Below are 20256 nucleotides of genomic sequence, written 5' to 3' on the forward strand. Positions count from 1 at the left end.
TAGCAAGTTAATTGCATTCAACAAACACAGAGTGTGTCTGAAACAAGACAGGCATGGTGAGAAGCGCTGAGGACACTGAAATGACTGGACATGAACCTTGAACTTGAGAGGCTCACATTCCAACAAAGATGACAATATAGCAACAGACCATTGCACTTGCCCAGCCTGAGGACAGCCGGGTTGGGATAAAGCCACACAGGCAGAGTAGAAGGGGCTGGGGCAGGGAGCAAGGGGTGCCGAGGCCCCGAGGGAATGAAGACCAGAGCTCCCGGGTCCCTCCTGCCAGAGAGGGACAGCCCAGCCCTCAAACGGCCCAGCCGAGCATCCATGGAAAGCTGTTCAGACAAGAGGGCTGCCCAGGAGAGCCAGCTGGCCGCACACGGCAACGGGCCTCAGACCAGGGCACAGGCCAAGCCGTTGGCGTCCAGGACACTCAGGAGCGCCCACCTGCCTCTCCAGACCCGGGTCCTGCTTTGGCTGCCTTGGCCCTGTTTCAGTTCTTCCCAAACACAGCGTACTCTCTGAGAACTCCATACCCTCCACCTTCTGTGCTCTTTGCCTGGAAATGCTTTTCCCTGCCCTCTTCCCTCTCCTCACTGTACTCATACTTTAACTCTGACCGCAGACCTCACCTCCTCCAGGAAGGCCTCTCCGACATGCCTCTGCTCTGAAGGCTTCGGCATCCCCGCGGCAACCCTCACTAGATGTGTGAGTCTTTCATCGTCTGGCTTCACCGCTAGCCTGTCAACTGGGTGAGGGCGGAGCCCTCATCCTGGGGCCTGGAACAGGGCCTGGATCATCGTGGCTGCTCAATGAACACTGTCTGATGACTAAACGAATGCTGGCATGAGTCAACATCCCAGGTAAGTGGTGCAGGGGCCACATTTGTGTGTGTGTTTCTTCCTGTTTTCTTTCCTCTCTCTGGGGGTTATTTTCACTTGTATGAAATTAAGACTTCAGAATATGGCATATTACTCCCTCTTGTTAAAAAAAAAAAATCATGCCAGGCTTTTGAAGCCGATCGCACCCTGGTGCCTGAAGAACAGAAATAGTGCCTGACAAACATGGCCAGGATGAGGAGCCTTTGAAATGATTAGTTAGAAGAGCAAGTTAGCATGTGAGTAATTACAAAGTTGCCAAATGGCACTGGGGCTTTGGAAACCATTCCAATAGCATATTTCCGTATTCATTTGCTTTCGGACGTGAGCCATAAAATTATACAGCTGAGCTAGTAAAGCTAATTACCTGCACGCACATCCCCTCCCCTTCAGCCCCACGAGCCACCAAAACAGTCTTGTGTCTGAGCCTGGACACAGGAACGAGACCTTGGCTGACCAGTCAGCTATGCAGATGCTCCATCAGCCACTTTTACAGCCCAGGTTACAATGTTATAGTGAGGACAGCGGACATGGCAGTGGCTTCTCTTCCCTAAACACATGGACTCTGGCGCTGGGGGCAAGAGGTCAATAAAGAATGAGGAGGAGGACAATAATTCCTGTCATTATTTCTGCTAGAAAGGGTATTTCTGAAGTGAGTCCCATGAGAGAGGCTGCGTGCTAAGTGCTTAACATGTATCTTCTCAATTTAATACTATTTTCAAGTTGAGAATGTGGTGGGTTTAAGATAGGGACTGTTATTTCCATTGCAGAGATTTTAGAAACACAGGCCCATGGGGATAACAAGAAAGCAGACACGGCTACGAAGTGGCAGGACTGAGGCCGTCTGACCCTGGAGCCCACACTGCAGCCCACGCTTTCAGACACTTTACTATGAACACAGTATCGATTCCTCACAGTAAACCTGGAAGCCAGGACCCATGATCCCCACCAGACAAACGAGGATCCTCCGTGCACAGGGCCAGGGCCCAGCCAGGACCCCAGCGCTGCCAGGGGCAGAGTCACCGCCTGCTCCCAGCGTGGCGCGTGGTGGCCAGCCTCCTTCCTCCAGCCTCGAGGGAGGCCCATGGGGAGCTCTCCGTGGTGCTGAAGTACCCGTCTTCCCCTTTCAAGCCCTTCCTAGTCACCTGGGACGCAGCAATTAAGTCTCCAGGTCAGCCAATGGGTTCTTGCCCCCAAGATATACTCCTGTCCCTTAGGAGGGCAGGGGTGGTGACACTGCAGCAGGGGGAATGTAGACAACTGTGGGTGCCAACCAGGCTTCGCGAGTCTCCTAGCCACACCCGCAAGTAATGATCATCGACAGCCCCTGTGCGCCTGGAACGTAAGAAAACTCAAGGGCCCAGCTCAGTGCATCCAGCTCACGTTCGCTCTGCCTCTGGAGCCTCCCACAGGCAGCTTCTGGCTCCCCCCAGGGAGCCACGCACCCCTCTCACAGCGCCCTCTGTGCCTGCCACTTCCTGCCTCAAAGCCACGGTTGAGCTCCCTGGAGCCACCACAGTTCACTCACGCCTCTCAGAGGTGGCGAGCCTCGCAGGGCGGGCTGGCCCTTGCTCAGTGTAAACTTCCACTGCCGTCCCCAGCTCAAACTTGCCGGGCTGATGAGCGGGCAGCTCTGCCGTCACGACTGCTTGGCTGCTTATTTTTGCAAACCAGTAAGAAAGACTTCAGAGGGCTGCCTGTGGCTCCAAACCCAGGAGAGTAAGGGACGGTGCCCCTGGTCAGTGGCACTGCACTGGGCACACAGTAGGTGCTCCATCAATGCCCAGTGCTTCTCACTGAGCACCTACCTACCTAAGGATCCTCTCACACTGTGCTCACAACCACCTCAGGCTGAGGAAACCCCTTCGGGGCTGTTAAGCCACACAGCCAGGGAGGGGGGATCCAATCAGCCCTTCAGCTCCAGGGGCAGAGCTCCTCCCCACCAGTGGGTGGGCCTGGATTCACCTCAGGGCATCACTCCCTACAGCGTGGGCTGTGGTAGCTGCTGGGGACGAGGAGACCCACCAGGTGCGATCCTTCCTACTTTTTTTTTTTTTTTTTTTTTTTGCGGTACGCGGGCCTCTCACTGTTGTGGCCTCTCCCGTTGCGGAGCACAGGCTCCGGACGCGCAGGCTCAGCAGCCATGGCTCACGGGCCCAGCCGCTCTGCTGCATGCAGGATCCTCCCAGACTGGGGCACGAACCCGTGTCCCCTGCATCGGCAGGTGGACTCTCAAGCACTGCGCCACCAGGGAAGCCCCCTTCCTACTTTTTTTTTTTTTTTTTTTTTTGCGGTACGTGGGCCTCTCACTGTTGTGGCCTCTCCCGTTGCGGAGCACAGGCTCCGGACGCGCAGGCTCAGCGGCCATGGCTCACGGGCCTAGCAGCTCCGCGGCATGTGGGATCTTCCCGGACCGGGGCACGAGCCCGTGTCCCCTGTGTCGGCAGGCGGACTCTCAACCACTGCGCCACCAGAGAAGCCCCCTTCCTACTTTTAAGAAGCCCAGCCTATTGTACAAGGATGATACCTTAGTATTATTAGTCACCCATCATTGTTAATTACATTTAATTAATCAATATTTGTGCAGAGCTTTTTTGTTTACAAACGTTTTCATGCACATTGTCTCAGTTAATCTTCTACGAGTCTTGGGAACCATGGATATTTGCTTCCAAATCTTAAAAACAATGCTAGATGCTAGGAAAATGCAGAAAGTTAATAGAATACTTTCACTTTCTGCTAGCCCATTAGTGGTGAAATATTCGGTCATGCGCTGCAATCAAAGGACCGTTTAAAACCATGGAGCAGGTTTTGAGATCCTGCCTGTGTGTACGGGACTGAGGTTTACCATGACCCAGTCTGATGCTCTAGAAAAAAATGACTGTTCAGTCAGCTCTTCCCTTGGGGAACATGCAGCCTGGCGGGTGGCAGGCCTGGGTCCTCTCACAGGAGAGTGCGGCACCGTGCGCTGAACACCTGGTTGTTACAAGTGGTCTACTGAGACCCAGCCCATGAGAGCCGCTGAGGCAGATGTTTCTAAACGGGCCCTCAGGCGAGTGTTCCGGAGTGGGGAGCTTGTCGAGGAGCAGGCCTGCACCTTGGCACCACCCCCGCCAGGAAGATGGGCTGTCTGCGCCCCATGTGCCAGCTCTGGAGTGATAACCCCAGGTGCAGGGACTTAGCCCAGCCCCACTTCAGCTCAAATCAATTAGCAAATTGTCACAACTAGAAATTATGCTAATGGAAAGGCTGCTTTAGGTGATTAATGAGCCTCTTTGCCATGACTCTGCCCTCCGATTTGCTTCATGAACTTTGAGAATGCTGATGCTGGGCTGTTCTCATCCCAGCAGGGGCGCCACTGTCTGGGCTCAGCTCCCTGGACAGCGCCACGAACTGCCAGGGAGAGTCTGCACGTGGTTCAGGGCTGCAAGTCTGGCCGGGGGGGAAGAGTTGAGTCAGAGGATGGAGGGCAGGCAAAATGGAGAGAGCCCTGTGGGGTAGGTGTGCCAATCAGCAGCATGCCCGAGGAACACTACGTCTCCTTGGCTTCATCTGAAACATGGGGATAACCTGAAGGCCTTGGCAGAGACCAGATGCTCTTTGGCCCAACACAGAGCTAATAAGAGCACAGACTCTGAAGCCGGACAGCTGGATGAGAATCCAAGCTCTGCCACTTACTAGCTGGGTGACCTGGAACAAGTTAGGTAAACTCACAGGACCTCAGGTTTCTCATCTGTGGAATGTGGATAAAAACTACTTCACAGGGTTTTTGTAAAAAGTGAGTAAATCTAGGTAAGTTGCTCAGAACAGTGCTGGCATCTAGTAAGTGCCATAAGGTGTTAGCTGTTACTTAAGCTCTGTAATTTTATGATTCTATTATATAAGATACACATGCTCACAATAATTGTCATGCCAAAAGCACACAGAATGTGTAAAAGCCCAGCATGCGCCCAATCACATGAACACACTGCACGTTGATTCGTGTGCATGTTCACTCTCTCTCTCTCTCTCTCACACACACACACACACACACAGATTTGGAACTTTGCTTTGCACACTAGGGAAAAGTCCTTCCCCACCTCGTGAGCCGCAGCCAAACCTGAAATCTATGCTCCCTGTGCGCCAAACCCTGACTCCATTCAGAGTAACTTCAAGGCATACATATTTGGATTCGGGGGAGTCAAGAATCAAATACGTGTCCCTCCCACGTCACTCCCTCCGTCCCCTGAAGGCTAAAGGGCCAGGGCGACTCTACATCCTCGAAGGTCGAAGGTCGGGAGCAACGCTTCTCTTGGGCTGGCACGGCTTCCCCACTATGAGGATTAAAGGCCTAACCAAGTGATTACCCACAGGTGTAAACACTCACTCCCTAAAGACAATACAAGATGCAACCCTGCATGTTACTGAAGATGATCAAGGAATCAGCTGTACCGATAAAGGGAGCTACTTGTATTAAAATTCATTTAGGGCTTCCCTGGTGGCGCAGTGGTTGAGAGTCCGCCTGCCAATGCAGGGGACACGGGTTCGTGCCCCGGTCCGGGAAGATCCCACATGCCGCGGAGCGGCTGGGCCCGTGAGCCATGGCCGCTGAGCCTGTGCGTCCGGAGCCTGTGCTCCGCAACGGGAGAGGCCACAACAGTGAGAGGCCCGCGTACCGCAAAAAAAAAAAAAAAAAAAAAAAAAAATTCATTTAGATAAAACTCTCTCTCCTAACATGACTATCAGAAAAACCTAGTGCACTGTTTTAAAGGAGTCTTATCTAAAAATACTTAATTTCTCTCAGGGAATGAGAAGACAGAGCTCCGTCAGAAGCATCTCTGAGAGTTAGCTAGAAGCCAGTTAGAGAGGCTCAGAGGCCATCTCAGGCAATCCAGTGCCAACGGCGAAAGCCCTGCCTCGGTCTACAAAGGGAGGAGGGCTTGGCTGTCGGCAAACTCTCCTCACTGGCGGGGATGCGGTCTCGGAAACTGAGAAGCCAGGTGTGGCCGTATGCCAGGTGGCCTGTCCTGGTGGTGACCAACCAAACTGAGGACGTTGTGCCTAGAGTCTTACCGGGTTGACCCCAAGTACAGACTGACGACAAATGTCACAGCCGCTGTTGCACTTCTGGGATTTATAGAGGGCCACTGGTGTCTGTGAGGCCAAACACGCCACCATCAGCGGCACGGCCCGAGTCAGCCCTGGGAAGGCAGCCCCTCCGGGGGGCGCAGCCATGCTCTCAAGAGAACAGCCACACTTCTCCACCTCCCCCTGCTTCCCAGTTATTAAGGACTCTGTGCCCGCTGTGTCCCCCGAAGACATTCCAGCCCCCACTCTGGGCTGCTGAGTCTTCGGCACCTAAGGTCCACTGTGCCACCGGGGTCCTGGAGCCTCTGCCTCACCCTCAAAGCAGCCAGACGGTTACAAACGATCTCCAGACAGAAGGCGGGAGACGCGTGCTTACCAGACCAGACCACCTGGCAGAGACTCAGCCCAGATGGTCCAGGCCGCCAGCTTCGTGGGGATCAGCTGAACTGGGCACCCAGTCCTTGTCGGGAAACCTAAGTGGGGTTGGATTCTAACAGGTCAGCAAGCATCTCAGCCAACCCTGAAATGCTCTCTGAAGAGAGATTTGCAACAAAAACGAGGAAAGCGAGAAGGGGTGCTGACAACAAGCTTGCTCCGAGCATCTCCCGCATCTGTTTCCACCGCAGACAGCCTGCGCGGGGCCGCCCCCTGGAAATGGAGACGGGCTTCCACTACGACGAATCTTGCTGGTTGCAAACTCCCTTCCTATGTTCATCACAGCACTCAGCGTAGTGCAACCAAGCTGGTGACCATCGGCTGCATCAATCAAATGGAAACCACCGATTCACCAAAAGGTTTCAGTAGCTACAGGGAAGGATTACAGGCAGCACCGGGGCAGGGAAGAGAGCACACGCTCGGGCTCCATCGGGCAGACTCCACACCCGATCCTGCTCACCACAGTGTCCCCGGTGCCAGGCACAAACCGCAGCACATCGTAGGTCATCAGGAAATAGCTGCTGACACGACCTGACCTCGAGAACAGCACAGCCTGGCAAGGGAGACAGTCCTGGGAAGAAAACAAACTCTCCCGTGCTCTGTAAGCAGTATTCCAAACAGGAGTTAAGCACTGAGAACTGCAGGACCCCAGAGGAGGGGCAGTTCCAGCCGGGGCCAGATGGCAGAGGGGGCAGAGAGGGCTCCGGGGAAGATGGAACACGTGAGGCCAACCATAAAGGACGACCCACACCTGTTCCAATGCTGATGCTTGTTTCTCCGTCTCTGAATTACCGTGGAAAGTGAAAACAGATACGGTCAGCTTCCATCCATCCCCAGACCAGACGCTCTGGGTGACGGTCAGAACTGCCAACCCAGCCCCTTTCAGGCAGGCCCCAGCAGAGGTGGAGGTGAGGATGCCGGGGGACAGTCGTGGGGGAGGTCTGGCTCAGCGTCCCCCGTCCAGAAGAAGCCTCACCTGAGGCCGGGTCACCTGAGCAGCGCCGGGTCTTCCAGAAGGAAGTGTGTCCCCTGTACTGACACACCCCAGGGTCAGGGGCCGTGACGGCACCACCAGGGTGAGGCCTCACTTCAGGTTGACTTCAGTCAACAGGAAAATAACACGCGTCCTGGGATCCTGGCTCTCCAGCTCCCGGCACCATCTCAGGTGAGTTACTTAATTTCCAAAATTTACTTATTTACTTCTTAAAAAGGGGTAGGTATTACCTGTTTTGTAGGTTTGAGGGAAAGTGCTAATGTCCTGTCTGGCACCCGGTACGGGATCAGAAGGGCAGATACGGTTATTAGAACCGACCCTAATGGCAACCGGCAACCCCGGAGCAGGTGTCCTCACCGTGCTGAACAGATGGGAGACACGGGCCTGACAGGTCACCACGTCCCTGCCGGATGCAGGAGACAGCAGAGCCAGACCTTTGGAGCCGGGGCTCCGGCCCCCAACGGTGCAGCACCTTTGGTCCCAGCCCAAAGGCAAATGCAGACGGTCACTGGGTCACATGCGGGGGCTACTAGTAACCTGCTACTGACAGAGTTCCGGGAGGGTCGGCTGTATTAAGGTTTCCCAATTTCAGTAAAAATGGTCCAACAGTGGCAGCTGGAGGGAAGAAGAAGGTTAGAAGAAGAATGGACAGCAAGGGCGTGTTTACCCGGAACATGCGGACAGGCCGCCCCTCCCCGCCCCCAGGAGCCCCACCGACGTCCCCCCCAGGCGAGCTCCTCCTGCCAGATTGGACGCTCGGGAGGACGTTCCCTTTCAAAGTCACCAGGCTGAGGTGGCACAAGGGACAGGCAAGGGAAGAGGGCAGGCTTCAGGACAGGTCTCTGTGAGGAGTCCTTCGTCCTGCGCAGAATAAGGATCGAAGCCCCAGCTGTGACGGGGGCAAGCCTGACGGCAGGGAGGGCACTGGTCCTGCAGGCGCCCCACGACGGGGCTCCTCGTGGTACCCTCACCTCCCCCCACTACATGAGGAGGAACGGGAAACAGAGGGGTGAGGCTGAGACCCAGCAGCTGGCGGGGAGGGGTGAGGCGGGAGCAGAGTGCCTGCTGGCCCCATGTCCAGCTCCGCTGCCCGGCATCCCTTCCCCCGCCCCGCAGACAACACACTAAGTAACTGACACACGGGAGCCGTGCAAGCGGCGGTTTTCATAGCAGTGATGATGATGGAAGTGATAAACAGAAAAGAGACAGGTATCGTAAATCTAAGGGAAAAAAGCAGTATTCAATACGTGAGCTCATCTGGCTGGGCCAGCGTGTAAACCTCACCTCAGAACCAGTGAACGCCGGGGCTGAAAGCACCACTAGGCCCCCAGTGCTCACCGCTCCTGGATGGCCAGGTGCCCTCCACCACCTCCTCCACATGAGGTCACCCTGTCCCTGCAGAGGTGGGTCTCCTGACCCACCAGGCAGCCTGCGGGGACCCTTGGACTGCGTTGGCTCTCGGCCAGGTACCAGGCTCCTTGTAATAAAGCCTGCCCTTTATTATAAGGGGGGGAGGGATTACAAGGCGGGGGAGGGGTGGACTGGGAGTGTGGGGTTACTAGATGCAAACTGTTACATACAGAATGGATAGACAACAAGGTTCTACTGTACAGCACAGGGAGCTGTATTCAGTATCCTGGGGTAAACCATAATGGAAAAGAATATGAAAAAGAATGCATATATGTGTATAACTGAGTCACTGCTGTACAGCAGAAATAAACACAACATTGTAAATCAACTACACTTCAATAAAATATAAATTAAAAAGTAAAAATAAAAATAAAGCCTGCCCTGCATCTTTCACAGAGCAGGCGGGGAGGTCAGACGAGAGGAGGGACCTGAAAGCACGGCCTGCAGGGAGGCTGGGCTCTGCTGGAGAGCCCTGGAGGTCGATGCTCAGAGGCTGCTGCGGGCAGGACCTGAAGGACGAGGCCACAGAGCCTAACCCTTGTCTTCAGGAAGGGAGGGGGGAAGGGGAAGGAGGGGAGGGGGGAGGGGGAAGGAGGGGAGGAGGAGGGGAGGGGGAGGGGAGGGGAGAAGGGAGGAGGGGGAGGGGAGGGGAGGGGGAGGAGGGGGGAGGGGAGGGGAGGGGGAGGGGGAGGGGAGGGGAGAGGGGAGGAGGGGGGAGGGGAGGGGGAGGGGAGAGGGGAGGAGGGGAGGGGAGGGGGAAGGAGGGGAGGGGAGGGGAGGGGGAAGGAGGGGAGGGGAGGGGAGGGGGAAGGAGGGGAGGGGAGGGGGAAGGAGGGGAGGGGAGGGGGGAGGGGGGAGGAGGGGAGGGGAGGAGGGGAGGGGGAGGGGAGGGGGAGGAGGGGAGGGGGGAGGGGAGGGGGAAGGAGGGGAGGGGGGAGGGGAGGGGGAAGGAGGGGAGGGGGGAGGAGGGGAGGGGAGGGGAGGGGGAAGGAGGGGAGGGGGGAGGAGGGGAGGGGAGGGGAGGGGAGGGGGAGGGGGAGGGGAGAGGGGAGGAGGGGAGGGGAGGGGAGGAGGGGAGGGGAGGGGAGGGGGAGGGGAGGGGAGAGGGGAGGAGGGGAGGAGGGGAGGGGGGAGGGGAGGAGGGGAGGGGAGGGGAGGAGGGGAGGGGAGGGGAGGGGGGAGGGGAGGAGGGGAGGGGAGGGGAGGAGGGGAGGGGAGGGGAGGGGGAGGGGAGGAGGGGAGGGGAGGGGGAGGGGAGGGGGGAGGGGAGGAGGGGAGGGGAGGGGGGAGGAGGGGGAGGAGGGGGAGGAGGCAGGCAGGTCAGCCCGACTCCTCAGCACAGCCTGAGAGACGCCCGGCCCCTGCTGCCCAGTCTGCATTCTGGACAACCAGTCACAGGGGACGACTCAGGTCCCCAGTGCCTGTCAGGCTCTGGAATGTGCTTAGAATACTCCAGCCCTTATATATGTGTCAGCTTACGGTATTTGTCTTTCTCTTCCTGACTTCACTCAGTATGACAGACTCTAGGTCCATCCACCTCATTACAAATAGCTCAGTTTCGTTTCTTTTTATGGCTGAGTAATATTCCATTGTATACATGTGCCAAAAATGTCATGAAGAACCTAGGGGTAAGACAGGAATAAAGACACAGACCTGCTAGAGAATGGACCTGGGGATATGGGGAGGGGGAGGGGTGGGCTGTGACGGGGCGGGGGAGTGGCGTGGACGTATGTACACTGCCGGGCGAGAAGCAGATGGCTGGTGGGAGGCAGCCGCATAGCACAGGGGGAGAAGCTCGGTGCTTTGTGACCACCTGGAGGGGTGGGATGGGGGGGAGGGAGGCGCGGGAGGGGGGCGGTGTGGGAGCATGTGTATGTGTGTGGCTGGTTCACTTTGTTGTGGAGCAGAGGCTGGCACACCATTGTAGAGCAATTGTACTCCAATAAAGGTGTAAAAAAAAACCCAAAAAACAAATACTCCAGCCCTACCCGTCCTCACCGCAGGAGAGCGCTGCCTCAGCCCTCCCGGGCTGCACCGTGAGCGCCCGTCTCTGCGTCTCCCCCTCCCGCAGGCTGGGGGCATCTCCAGGGCTCAGCACACGGAAACAACAACACGTACAGGCTGTTAGCCAGGTACAGAGTGGGTCTGGAGCTCCCGGTGTCCCTGCCACTTATCTGGATGTTGCAGATATCACCCAGAGAGGTGTGCACACACCTACTGCAAGAGCCAGTTTCCTTTAAAACACGTCTCTCCAGCCTTACGTGCTACACACGGGCCATTTTTATGACTACGATGGGTGTCAAACTAGGCTCAAATTTTTTATGAAGTCTAAATATTCAGAAAATATTAAAATGCATAATGAAATAATTAGCCAATTCAATCTTTGGTCTTTCCATCTGCTTGAATTTAGGTTTACAACAGCAAAAGTCTGCTATCCATCCCATGCCAGATGTCATCACCAGATAGGAGGGGAAGCGGGGAGGGAGGGAATGTCCGTAATGCTAATTCTCTTCACTCAAATTCGCCTTTGGGGACAGTCTTCCAATCCCTAAACTAGGAGACAGGTGTGCCTGGCACATGGTAGGCATTCAGTAAGGATTTGCAGCATGAATTATTAATCGAACACAAAATAGGGAAGTCAGCTTCTTGAAAGAATCAAGGCTAGAAGGAGAGAAACCCAAAGACATTTTAGTACGTTTTCAATAATAGTTTTCAAAGCACGTTAAGAATTTTGATGGTCAATATAACCCCATTAGAAGGCAAGGACCGTGGGCTCAAGCAGGCCGAGGGGTTCAGTGCTGGCTCCTCCCCGTTGTCTGCAGGAACTCAGAGGCAGCTGCATCAGTAAGACGGGGTGAGAAACGCCCTGGGAGCTGTTGAGCGGGTGCCGAGGACCATGTGGGACCCCTGCAGGCAGCACCCAGGAAATGACACTCGCAGGTGCTGCCGTGCGCCCTGGCTCCCAGTGAGGCCCAGTCTCCGTGAAACTTGGGGAGGCAGGGCCCCCCAGTCCCAGAATGAGACCCCTCAGAAGGATGAACCCTTCCCACCGGGTGCCCGAGCACAGTGCCCCTCCTCCACGGGTGCCAGCCAGGCCTACCTGGCTCTGCACGGACCCCTGCATGAAGCCAAGGCTCCAGGACCCAGCGCGGCTCCACACAGGAGGTGCGGAGCCTCCGCAACCCAAGGCCCAGAAAGGACCCTCCTGGCTCGTGACAGGCCTTAGACACCAGGACTGAGCGCTAACGGCCTCCTTTTACGACCGCCCGCCCCCTGCCCCCCTCCCCGCCACAGGATATGAGCACCTTCACCACACTCCCCATGGGGACCTGGACTGGGGGGTAAGCGCTTTGCTGCCGGCCACCCCACCTGGGTGCGTCCTTGGCTGCACCACTTCCTGGCTGGACTCAGGGTGAGTCAGCTCACCCTGCTGAGATCCCGTTTCCCCAGCGGACCGTGAGAGGCGCCGACCAGAGAGGTGTGAACAGTTGACAGAGGTGACGGACGCAGCGAGCCTGGGACGCGGCATGGGTGCCGCCTTCCTCCGTGCTACGACACTCTGTTCACTCAACCAGCACCAGCTGACTGGACCCTGACTCTGCTGAGAAGTGGGGTCACCGAGGGAAGGGCACCTCCCTCGGCCCCCCACCTTTTCACTTCTCTCTGTACAGAAGACAAACGCCTAACTCCACCATGCATGCCAGGCTCCCTCCGTGAGCCCCTGAGCCCTCTAGTTTTTGGCGTCTTGTTCTCAAAGGCTTCCATCTACAGCGCTTTTTCTGTCACAAGCTCCTCGGAGACAGGGGTCTTGTCTACCAAGCCCAGATTCACGTTAGCTGGCGCGAAGGAACTTGCCTCGGTCCTGGAAGCCGTGCCTCCTGCAGCCTAAGGTTGCTTCCAGAATCCAGGGCGACGAGACCACACAACAGCCTGTGACTATCCCACTTCCACAGAACCAGTGTGTGAACGAGGTAATCAACAGACGTTCCCATCAGAGTTCCCTCTTCCTGGGAGACACCCTGAGCGAGCCATCCCCTCGCACCATGCGAACTGTGGGGCATCTCCCACCCCTGTCCCCTTGGTAAACTTCTACTCACCCTTAAAAAGCCCACCATGGCGACACCTCCTCTGTGAAGCCGCCCCTGATTGCCCTGCGCCCGGCAGCTTCATCCTCTGAACCTCACAGCAGTTGGCATAACGCCCTGTCCCTGCTCCCCAGCCGTGCGTTTAACTCTCAGATGACGCACACCCTCTTCGGGGCGGGGCAACCCCCTGAGGCCCCGCCTGCGCACTGCGGTCCCTCAGGCAACTTGACACACACCCAACCCAAAGCGGGCACCGAGTAAAGACTGCTGGAAAAAACACGTAGATGGATAAGTGAACCTGAGGTTTCTCCAGAGTCCCACTCACCCACCTGAGTGTCTACCGCGAGCCAGGCACTGACCGGAAGCTCAAGGCAGGGCCACTTATTTTATGAAACCGTCTTTTTCAGTGCAGTCCTCCTAATGCCCCCACCCAGTCTTTTCAAGATGGCATCCGCGTGCCTTGCTGAGCTGTACAGCCCGATTTCAGTTTCCCCAACAATTGTATCCTGTGTTCAGCTGTCAGTATGTGGAAGCTCCCGACCCCAAGCCCAGCATTGACAGGTGGCCGTTAGAACCGGTCACTAACACAGATCTCAACACTGACAGGAAACACGTGATCCAGGTGAGAGCAGCACCGGCCCCAGGGAGGCCTTTCCTCCTCCTGAGCCTGTACTTCACTCGTGGGGCCCTGGACGCGGTGGAAGGGTAAGAAAATGCCCACTCTTTGGTCCGTATCTCCCTGCCATGCCGTTTCTGAGTTATCTGTGGCTAGCGCTCAACAGCTGACCCCTCTGGGGTCCTCCTCGGGGGTCCGCAGGTTGGGGTGGGCACCGGGAAAAGGATATGATGGTCCAGTGGATGTCCAGCTTGCTGTTGATCTCCAGGCCTCGGGCTTCTTGCCTCTCCTCCTCCAGCTCCTTGGAATTTGCCAACTGCCCCTTCTCCCCAGGGGATTCTGGGAAACTCTCAAAGTTGAACTTGTCCACTTGAATAGCCATTCTAAGAGAAGGGGGAAACAGAGCAGAGAATTAATCAGGAGGGCAATTTCTTCTGTGGGCTGCTGGAGAAGCAGCCCATGCCAGCATGAGACAGGATAATGAATCATTATCGTTAGTAATTCATAACCGATTCATTCCAAGAAAATGAAATAATTGACTCCCAGGGTAGCACCAGCTTCAGAGCTGGCTCAACACCGTTTAGCATGGAAGACACAGTCAGAGTGTCCAACCCCAGAAGGAAATCTGAATTCTGGAATAGGGTAAGGCAGAGAGGAAGCAAGGGAAAAATCGCAGAGAGGCGGCCTGGCAATCACTTACCCGTGGGGCCCCGAGAGCCCAGGGGGAACTGCAGCCTCGTCATCAGAGCCCTGCCTGCCATGCAGCACTTCACCCTTGGCCAGACGGACTTGCTCACACACCCCGCATGCTCCGCCAGTCGCAGAGCTCCCCACCTGCCCACTTCCAGCCCCTGAGCCCAGGACCCCACCCTCCCTTCAGGTCTCGGCGCAAGTACAACATCCTCTACAGAGCCTCCCACACTGCTGCTGTGTCCCGCACTCGCAACCTTCTGGCAGCTTCCAGAACACACCAGGCTCTTCCTCCCGTAGTCTTTGTGCCCACAGCTCCCCGCGTGGGAATGTTCTTCCCCTGACCCTTGGCACAGCTGGAGCCTTTCAGCCTTTAGATTTGAGCTTAAGAACGGCCTTCCCAGCCCACCTCCCCGCAGCGGCGTTCCATCTCATCCCTCCCTTCGCCTCATGCTCCACTGCGGCATTCCGCCTATTTCTGCAATAGCATTTACCATGAGCTGTAAATATTTACTTCTGGATTTGTTAACTGTCTGTCAATCCTACCAAAATTCAGCTCCTTGAGGGCAGAGATCCTCTTGTCTTGTTTACCAGTGTTTCCCAGGCCTGGAAGAATGCCTGCCTGGCACACTGTCGTAACCGGTTCAGAGAAGAAATGAATGAGAGAATGAAGATCCTTCCCTAACACCCCAGGCCGGCGTTTACCTCCCGCCCACCGCCACTGTTGCCCAGCCCGCACACCTGTATCCACGTCCAGCTACGTCCCCAGGTGCTACAGCCCCTGGTCTCTAGAAGGCAGGCGGGCTCTCGCTAACCGCCCGCAGCCGGCCTCCAACTCCCACTCCCATGCCCCTGACAGGCGCATAGCCAGGGGCTGTGTCTTACTGACGCTGGAAATCCTACCTCTTGGCACGAAAGCAGGCATACGGCAGGTACTCAACAAACACGTGTTACATGGATGGATAAAGAAAGAGGGGGAGACAGGGAGGCTTCTCCGTGTCAGGCCCTGAAGGTGACTGTCACTCAACGCGTAAAAGTAGGCATTTTCTTTTATTTCACAGCCTGTGCTGTGGCCAAGATATCCTGCTGAGCCCCAGCAGGCTCTAACTGGCCTTTGGAGCCTCTTCTTTAACAACCAGGAACTGGTATTCAGGGTGTATAAACATAAGATTAAACCCAAGGAAGAGGTCTTGAGAGCTTGGAAAGGACGACTGGAACGTTGGTAAATGCACAGCATTTGGCCGGGAGCGTGACGTTTAAGGGTCAGCTCCTCAAGAGTTAGAGGCACTTCTGTGTAAGTGCAGAAACAGTGCGTTTCAGAGCAAGGACCACTTTCAGAAAATTACATTTACTTTTCTTTTCGGATTATACAAGTAGATAGGCTTACTGTAAAAAGCTGGAAAATAGAGAAAAGCATACAAAAGAAAAAGCACTCAATCTTATACTCTAAGGTTGATATATTAATTCTATAGTCTTTTTTCTAAGCACTTGTAGTTTAATGTAGTTTAAATCAGTATATAAGCATACATACAAGTCATTATATAAGTATTAAATATATATAACCACACATACATATACACATAATTTTAAGACTTGCTTTCTTCTCTTAATATAGGATGAGCAATTTCGCATCACTAAAAATTAGTCTGGGGCTTCCCTGGTGGCGCAGTGGTTGAGAATCCACCTGCCAATGCAGGGGACACGGGGTCGTGCCCCGGTCCGGGAGGCTCCCACATGCCGCAGAGCGGCTGGGCCCGTGAGCCATGGCCGCTGAGCCTGCACGTCCGGAGCCTGTGCTCCGCAACGGGAGAGGCCACAACAGTGAGAGGCCCGCGCACCGCGATGAAGAGTGGGCCCCACTTGCCGCAACTAGAGAAAGCCCTCGCACGGAAACAAAGACCCAACACAGCCATAAATAAATAAATTAATTAATTAAAAAAATTAGTCTGCAGAATATTCTATCATATGGCTGTATCATAATTTACTTAACAATTCCCCTATTTCTCATACTTTCAGGTATTTTCCATTCTTTAAAAAATTACTGGTGAAAAAAATCGTAACAACCATCTTTGTGCTTAAATTTGTTCTCTGCATTTATGACTGCCCGTTAGACTCCATTCTAGAGGCGGAATTACTGATTTGAGGGTGTGAAAACCTTTGAGGTCTGGAGGCAGAGGACCAAGTTCCTTCTCAGAGAGCTTCTTCCTGAGGCACATGCCCCAAGCAGGGCGGGTGGGCACACCTCTCTCTGCACCCTTGCCAATACTGACGATGATCAATTTTTAATCTGTGCTAGTAAGAGGCAAAATGCTGCCTCGCTGATGCTTTAATTTGCAGGTCTGTCTGAATTACTCCTGAGGTTGCACATTTTTTCAGGAGCTTATTAGCCATTTATCTTTCTTCCCCTGTGAGAGCAGCCGGAGTGCTTCTAATTTCCCACCCGGCAGACGCGCTTCCTACTTCCAAGCTAGCCCGGAGCAAACTAGTGCTCTCTTCAAACAAAAGGTCAGAATATTTCCTAAGTTTCATTAAAAAGGCCAAATTCAGCTCATCGTCTGATAACTCAAAAAGAACTAATAACTGTCACCTGTCAGATGGGTGTGGACACATCCCAATACCCAGCTCTCTTCTGGTCGAATGCAAAAAGGGAGAGAGGCCCGGCTCTCAGCAGCCTGAGGGTCAGAACGCACACTGGACACTGGCCACCAGGATTATATTCGTGTGACCGTCTCGGGGGGGGGGGGGCTCTTTCAAACAATTTCTGACTGCGTAAGCGTCATACTATATGACCCATCTCCACCCTTCAGGAAAGTGTGGCCAGGTGTGCCCACAGAACAGAAGAGGGAAAAAAAATGAAATGCAACGAACACTTATCGCATACCCAGTCCCGGGCTAGGTATTTTCAATATACATTCAACTTTTTTCTTGCTGTGGCCTGAGGATGAGTGTGATTTGTTTCCTTTTACAGATGCAATGACGCTCTGTGGGCATAAGCCACCTGCCCAGTGTCACAGAGCTGGCAGTCCCATCAAGAGCTGGCCGCTCAGACTCAGCGCTGCTCTGTTTTTTGCTGTATCTGGCTCTCCATTGCTTAGGCAGAGTACCTAAAAGGTAATGGTTTTTGCTCGTGCTGTTTTCAGAGCCGGCGTGGGACACAGGCCCGGTGACCGCGGGCCTGCCATACACAAGAATCAGCGCACCCCCAAACATACAATAGCCCTCCTGCCCCAGCAGCCCCAGGATGCGTGCTGCCAGCAGGTGTCCCAAAGGCAGTGTCCCTCCTCTCCCACGGATGACGAAATCGAGGTACCAGAAGTTGAGTGACTCACCTAGGGGCACCCTGCTTAAAATCCTGCAGCCAGGGTGGCAACTCCAGGACCCGAGGACTACTCCCCCAAACCACAGAAGAGCACTGTCCACCTCTGCGTCTCGATCTACGTGGGCCTGGGGCACGGTCCTGAGCCCCGCCACCCTCCTCCTTCCTCCCCTCCAGGAAGGGGCTCGACTCCCAGAGCCGAGTCCTCACACGTGAGCTCTCCGCCCGCCGTGACACGCACACCGGTCCCAAGGGCCAGCACTGTCAGAGGGGGGGCCACAGCCTGGTGCCCTGGGAGGCACCCTTGCTCCAGGTCCACCCGCAGACATGCCAGGGGGCCCCCTGACTGGGGGCAACAGTGCTCCCTGGTGACGCAGCAGGTCCAGAGCCCATCACAAAGCAGCTGCTCGGAGAGGAGGCGGCCCCACGGCCGTCAGGGCCGCTTATGGAGGAACTGAAGTGGAGCTGCTGGGAGCCCCTTGTGGAGAGGAGGACGGGAAACCCAGAGCCGCCTAGGGGAGGGGGGAGGGAGGGGGAGGGGAGGGAGGGGGAGGGGAGGGAGGGGGAGGGAGGAGGGGAGGGAGGGGGAGAGGGAGGGAGGGGGAGGGGAGGGAGGGAGGAGGGAGGGAGACAGACCATCTGCCGCAGCGGCCCCCGGAAGGGAGGGAGCTGAGGCCCCGGACGGCAGCCCACGTCCACCCCATGGGCACCGAGGCAGCAGAGGGCACAGAGCAGGGATCCCCAGCTTGGGAGCAGACCACCTGGGCTGGACCCCCAGCTCTGCCCCGACTTGAACATGACCTTGGCCGTGGCCCTCCACTTCCCTGAGCACCTCTGTGGAATGCAGTCGGCAGCAGTGACCTAGAGGGCAGGCGAGAGGTCAGCGCGCTTACTCAGTGCTGGTGATCACGCCATCAGAGGTCAGCTCCGCCACAAGGCTCGTCCAGAGCACAAACCCCCCTGGAAGGGCGGCACTGCCTCACAGTGCAAAACCCTGCACCCAAACTGGGGCTAATAAGCCCCGTCTTGTAAGATTTTGTGCAGATTAAGTAAGACGGTCCGCAAGTGCCCAGCACGCCATAGCATCCTACAAACAGTGGCCACTGTCACGATGATCAATCCCACCTTACATATGGGGAGACTAAGGGGCTGGGAAATTAAGGAAATAACCTGAGCTGCTCACGGAAGAGCTGAGATTCGGACCCGAATGCAGTTCTGATGCTGACCCAGCGCCCTAGCGAATTCCCCCAGCCTCCTAACCGTACAGTCCCCACCACTATTCAATTCTCTTCATCTCTGCTGCGTCGGAGTGAAATAGAATTAATACTGCTATTGAATGCCAATTTTCACGTTTAATTTTATGGCCAAATGTGACAATAATAGTCAAGAGTTGGCACTAAAAAAAGGTGCTGTGATTTTTGAAGAGTCTATAAAAAAGCGGTGGTTTTTAAAATACCATATCATATGATTCAGCCTTTGAACAGCTGATAACCTCGCCAGGGAAGTCATAATGATGACATTTAAATACAAATCAAGGAGTCGGATTTAGAAGGACTATCCACATATAATTAAATTGAACTTTCATTGGGAGATAATTGATAGTTATACGATGGTATTCTAAATTTATGTGGCGCATCCTTCGGGAATCTATTTGACTATGCAGAACGCCAGCCTATTTCTCTGTTTTATAATGAAGTACAATCCAAGTGAAAGGGAAGCAGCCAACCTTCCAGAGTCATCCATCCTGAATGAGAAGAACTTCTGGCAGACAAGAAAATGGCATCAACACTGACAACCTGGATCACACCCAAGAAGATCATTTTCACCTTAAGCCTCACAGATCAGTTATATTTTTAAAAAAAAACAAACACCTTCCTTATTATTATTTTTAATTGAAGAGAACTGCATTCTAAAACTCAAAGCACCATCAGGGATCGCACCAAACACAAGAGGGGCAGCACCCATGGCCACGGGGGGCCCAGCATGTGTCCCACCACCACCACCTACGTCCGTCCCCACGGCAGCCCTGGCGGGATCACACACACGTGCTGCCCAAGGCCACAGGGAAGGCCAATGGGGCCGAGGGCTCTTAACCCGGCCTGGACGGCCCAAAGCCCGCGGCAGGCGAAGACGTGGGTCCGGAGAGGTGTCCCTGCTCCCCACGCTCCGGGCACACGCCGGGCTGATGCAGCTGAAGGACAGAGCGCTCGGCAGGGTCAGTGCAGCTCAGACACGAGCACAGGCCTGGGAGCCAGGGCTCCACCCTCTAGCTGGTACCATGCAGAGGCTGGGATCCACCTGGAGGGGAGAAAGCTGAGCAGATGCCAGCGTCAGACAGATCCCGGCCTCTCTTGATCGCCGAGTCTGCCTCTGAGGTTCCAGCCTGTCTGAATCTCCAGTTCCTCATCTGTGAGTTGGAGGCTGTCCAGGGCCCACCGACCTCCTGCCTGGGTTTCTGTGAGTTCAGCGAAGGCCAAGGGTAGGGACTGGAGTGGGGACCATGGCCTCTTGCTGCCGAGACAGCTTCTTGGAAGAATGACCGTGTGGTGTGATCGTGGGCGAGGGACCAGCTGGTTCCGCAGGAGAAGAGGACCAGGGACCCCACGTGGCGTCCCCCCTCACACCCCCCCATACACGTGCTCCCCCGTCGTCCACACGCGGGGACCCCAGGGCACTGCCCCATCTTACAGACGGGCGAGCTGAGGGCAAACAGTCCTCCTCCCCCAAGGACCTGCCCTCCTGGGGCCCCTCGCCTGTCCTCACCGCTT

The 20256-nt window shown here is 55.5% G+C and overlaps 1 protein-coding gene across 7 annotated transcripts in view; it reads right to left on the reverse strand.

Annotated features, from left to right (window-relative positions):
- Positions 1 to 20256, reverse strand: part of TRAPPC9 (trafficking protein particle complex subunit 9) — a gene marked incomplete at its 5' end in the record, with an annotated part of 502410 nt that overhangs the window by 97270 nt on the left and 384884 nt on the right. For 6 of the 7 annotated variants that reach the window (XM_079722453.1, XM_079722455.1, XM_079722457.1 and 3 more), the window contains one exon: positions 13698 to 13865. In XM_079722453.1, the coding sequence (XP_079578579.1) occupies positions 13698 to 13865 (168 nt within the window). The remainder of the gene's footprint in view (positions 1 to 13697; positions 13866 to 20256) is intronic. The other variant, XM_079722456.1, reaches the window with a different exon arrangement.

Source organism: Hyperoodon ampullatus, assembly GCF_949752795.1.
Source record: "Hyperoodon ampullatus genome assembly, chromosome: 17".
Taxonomy (NCBI): Eukaryota; Metazoa; Chordata; class Mammalia; order Artiodactyla; family Ziphiidae; genus Hyperoodon; species Hyperoodon ampullatus.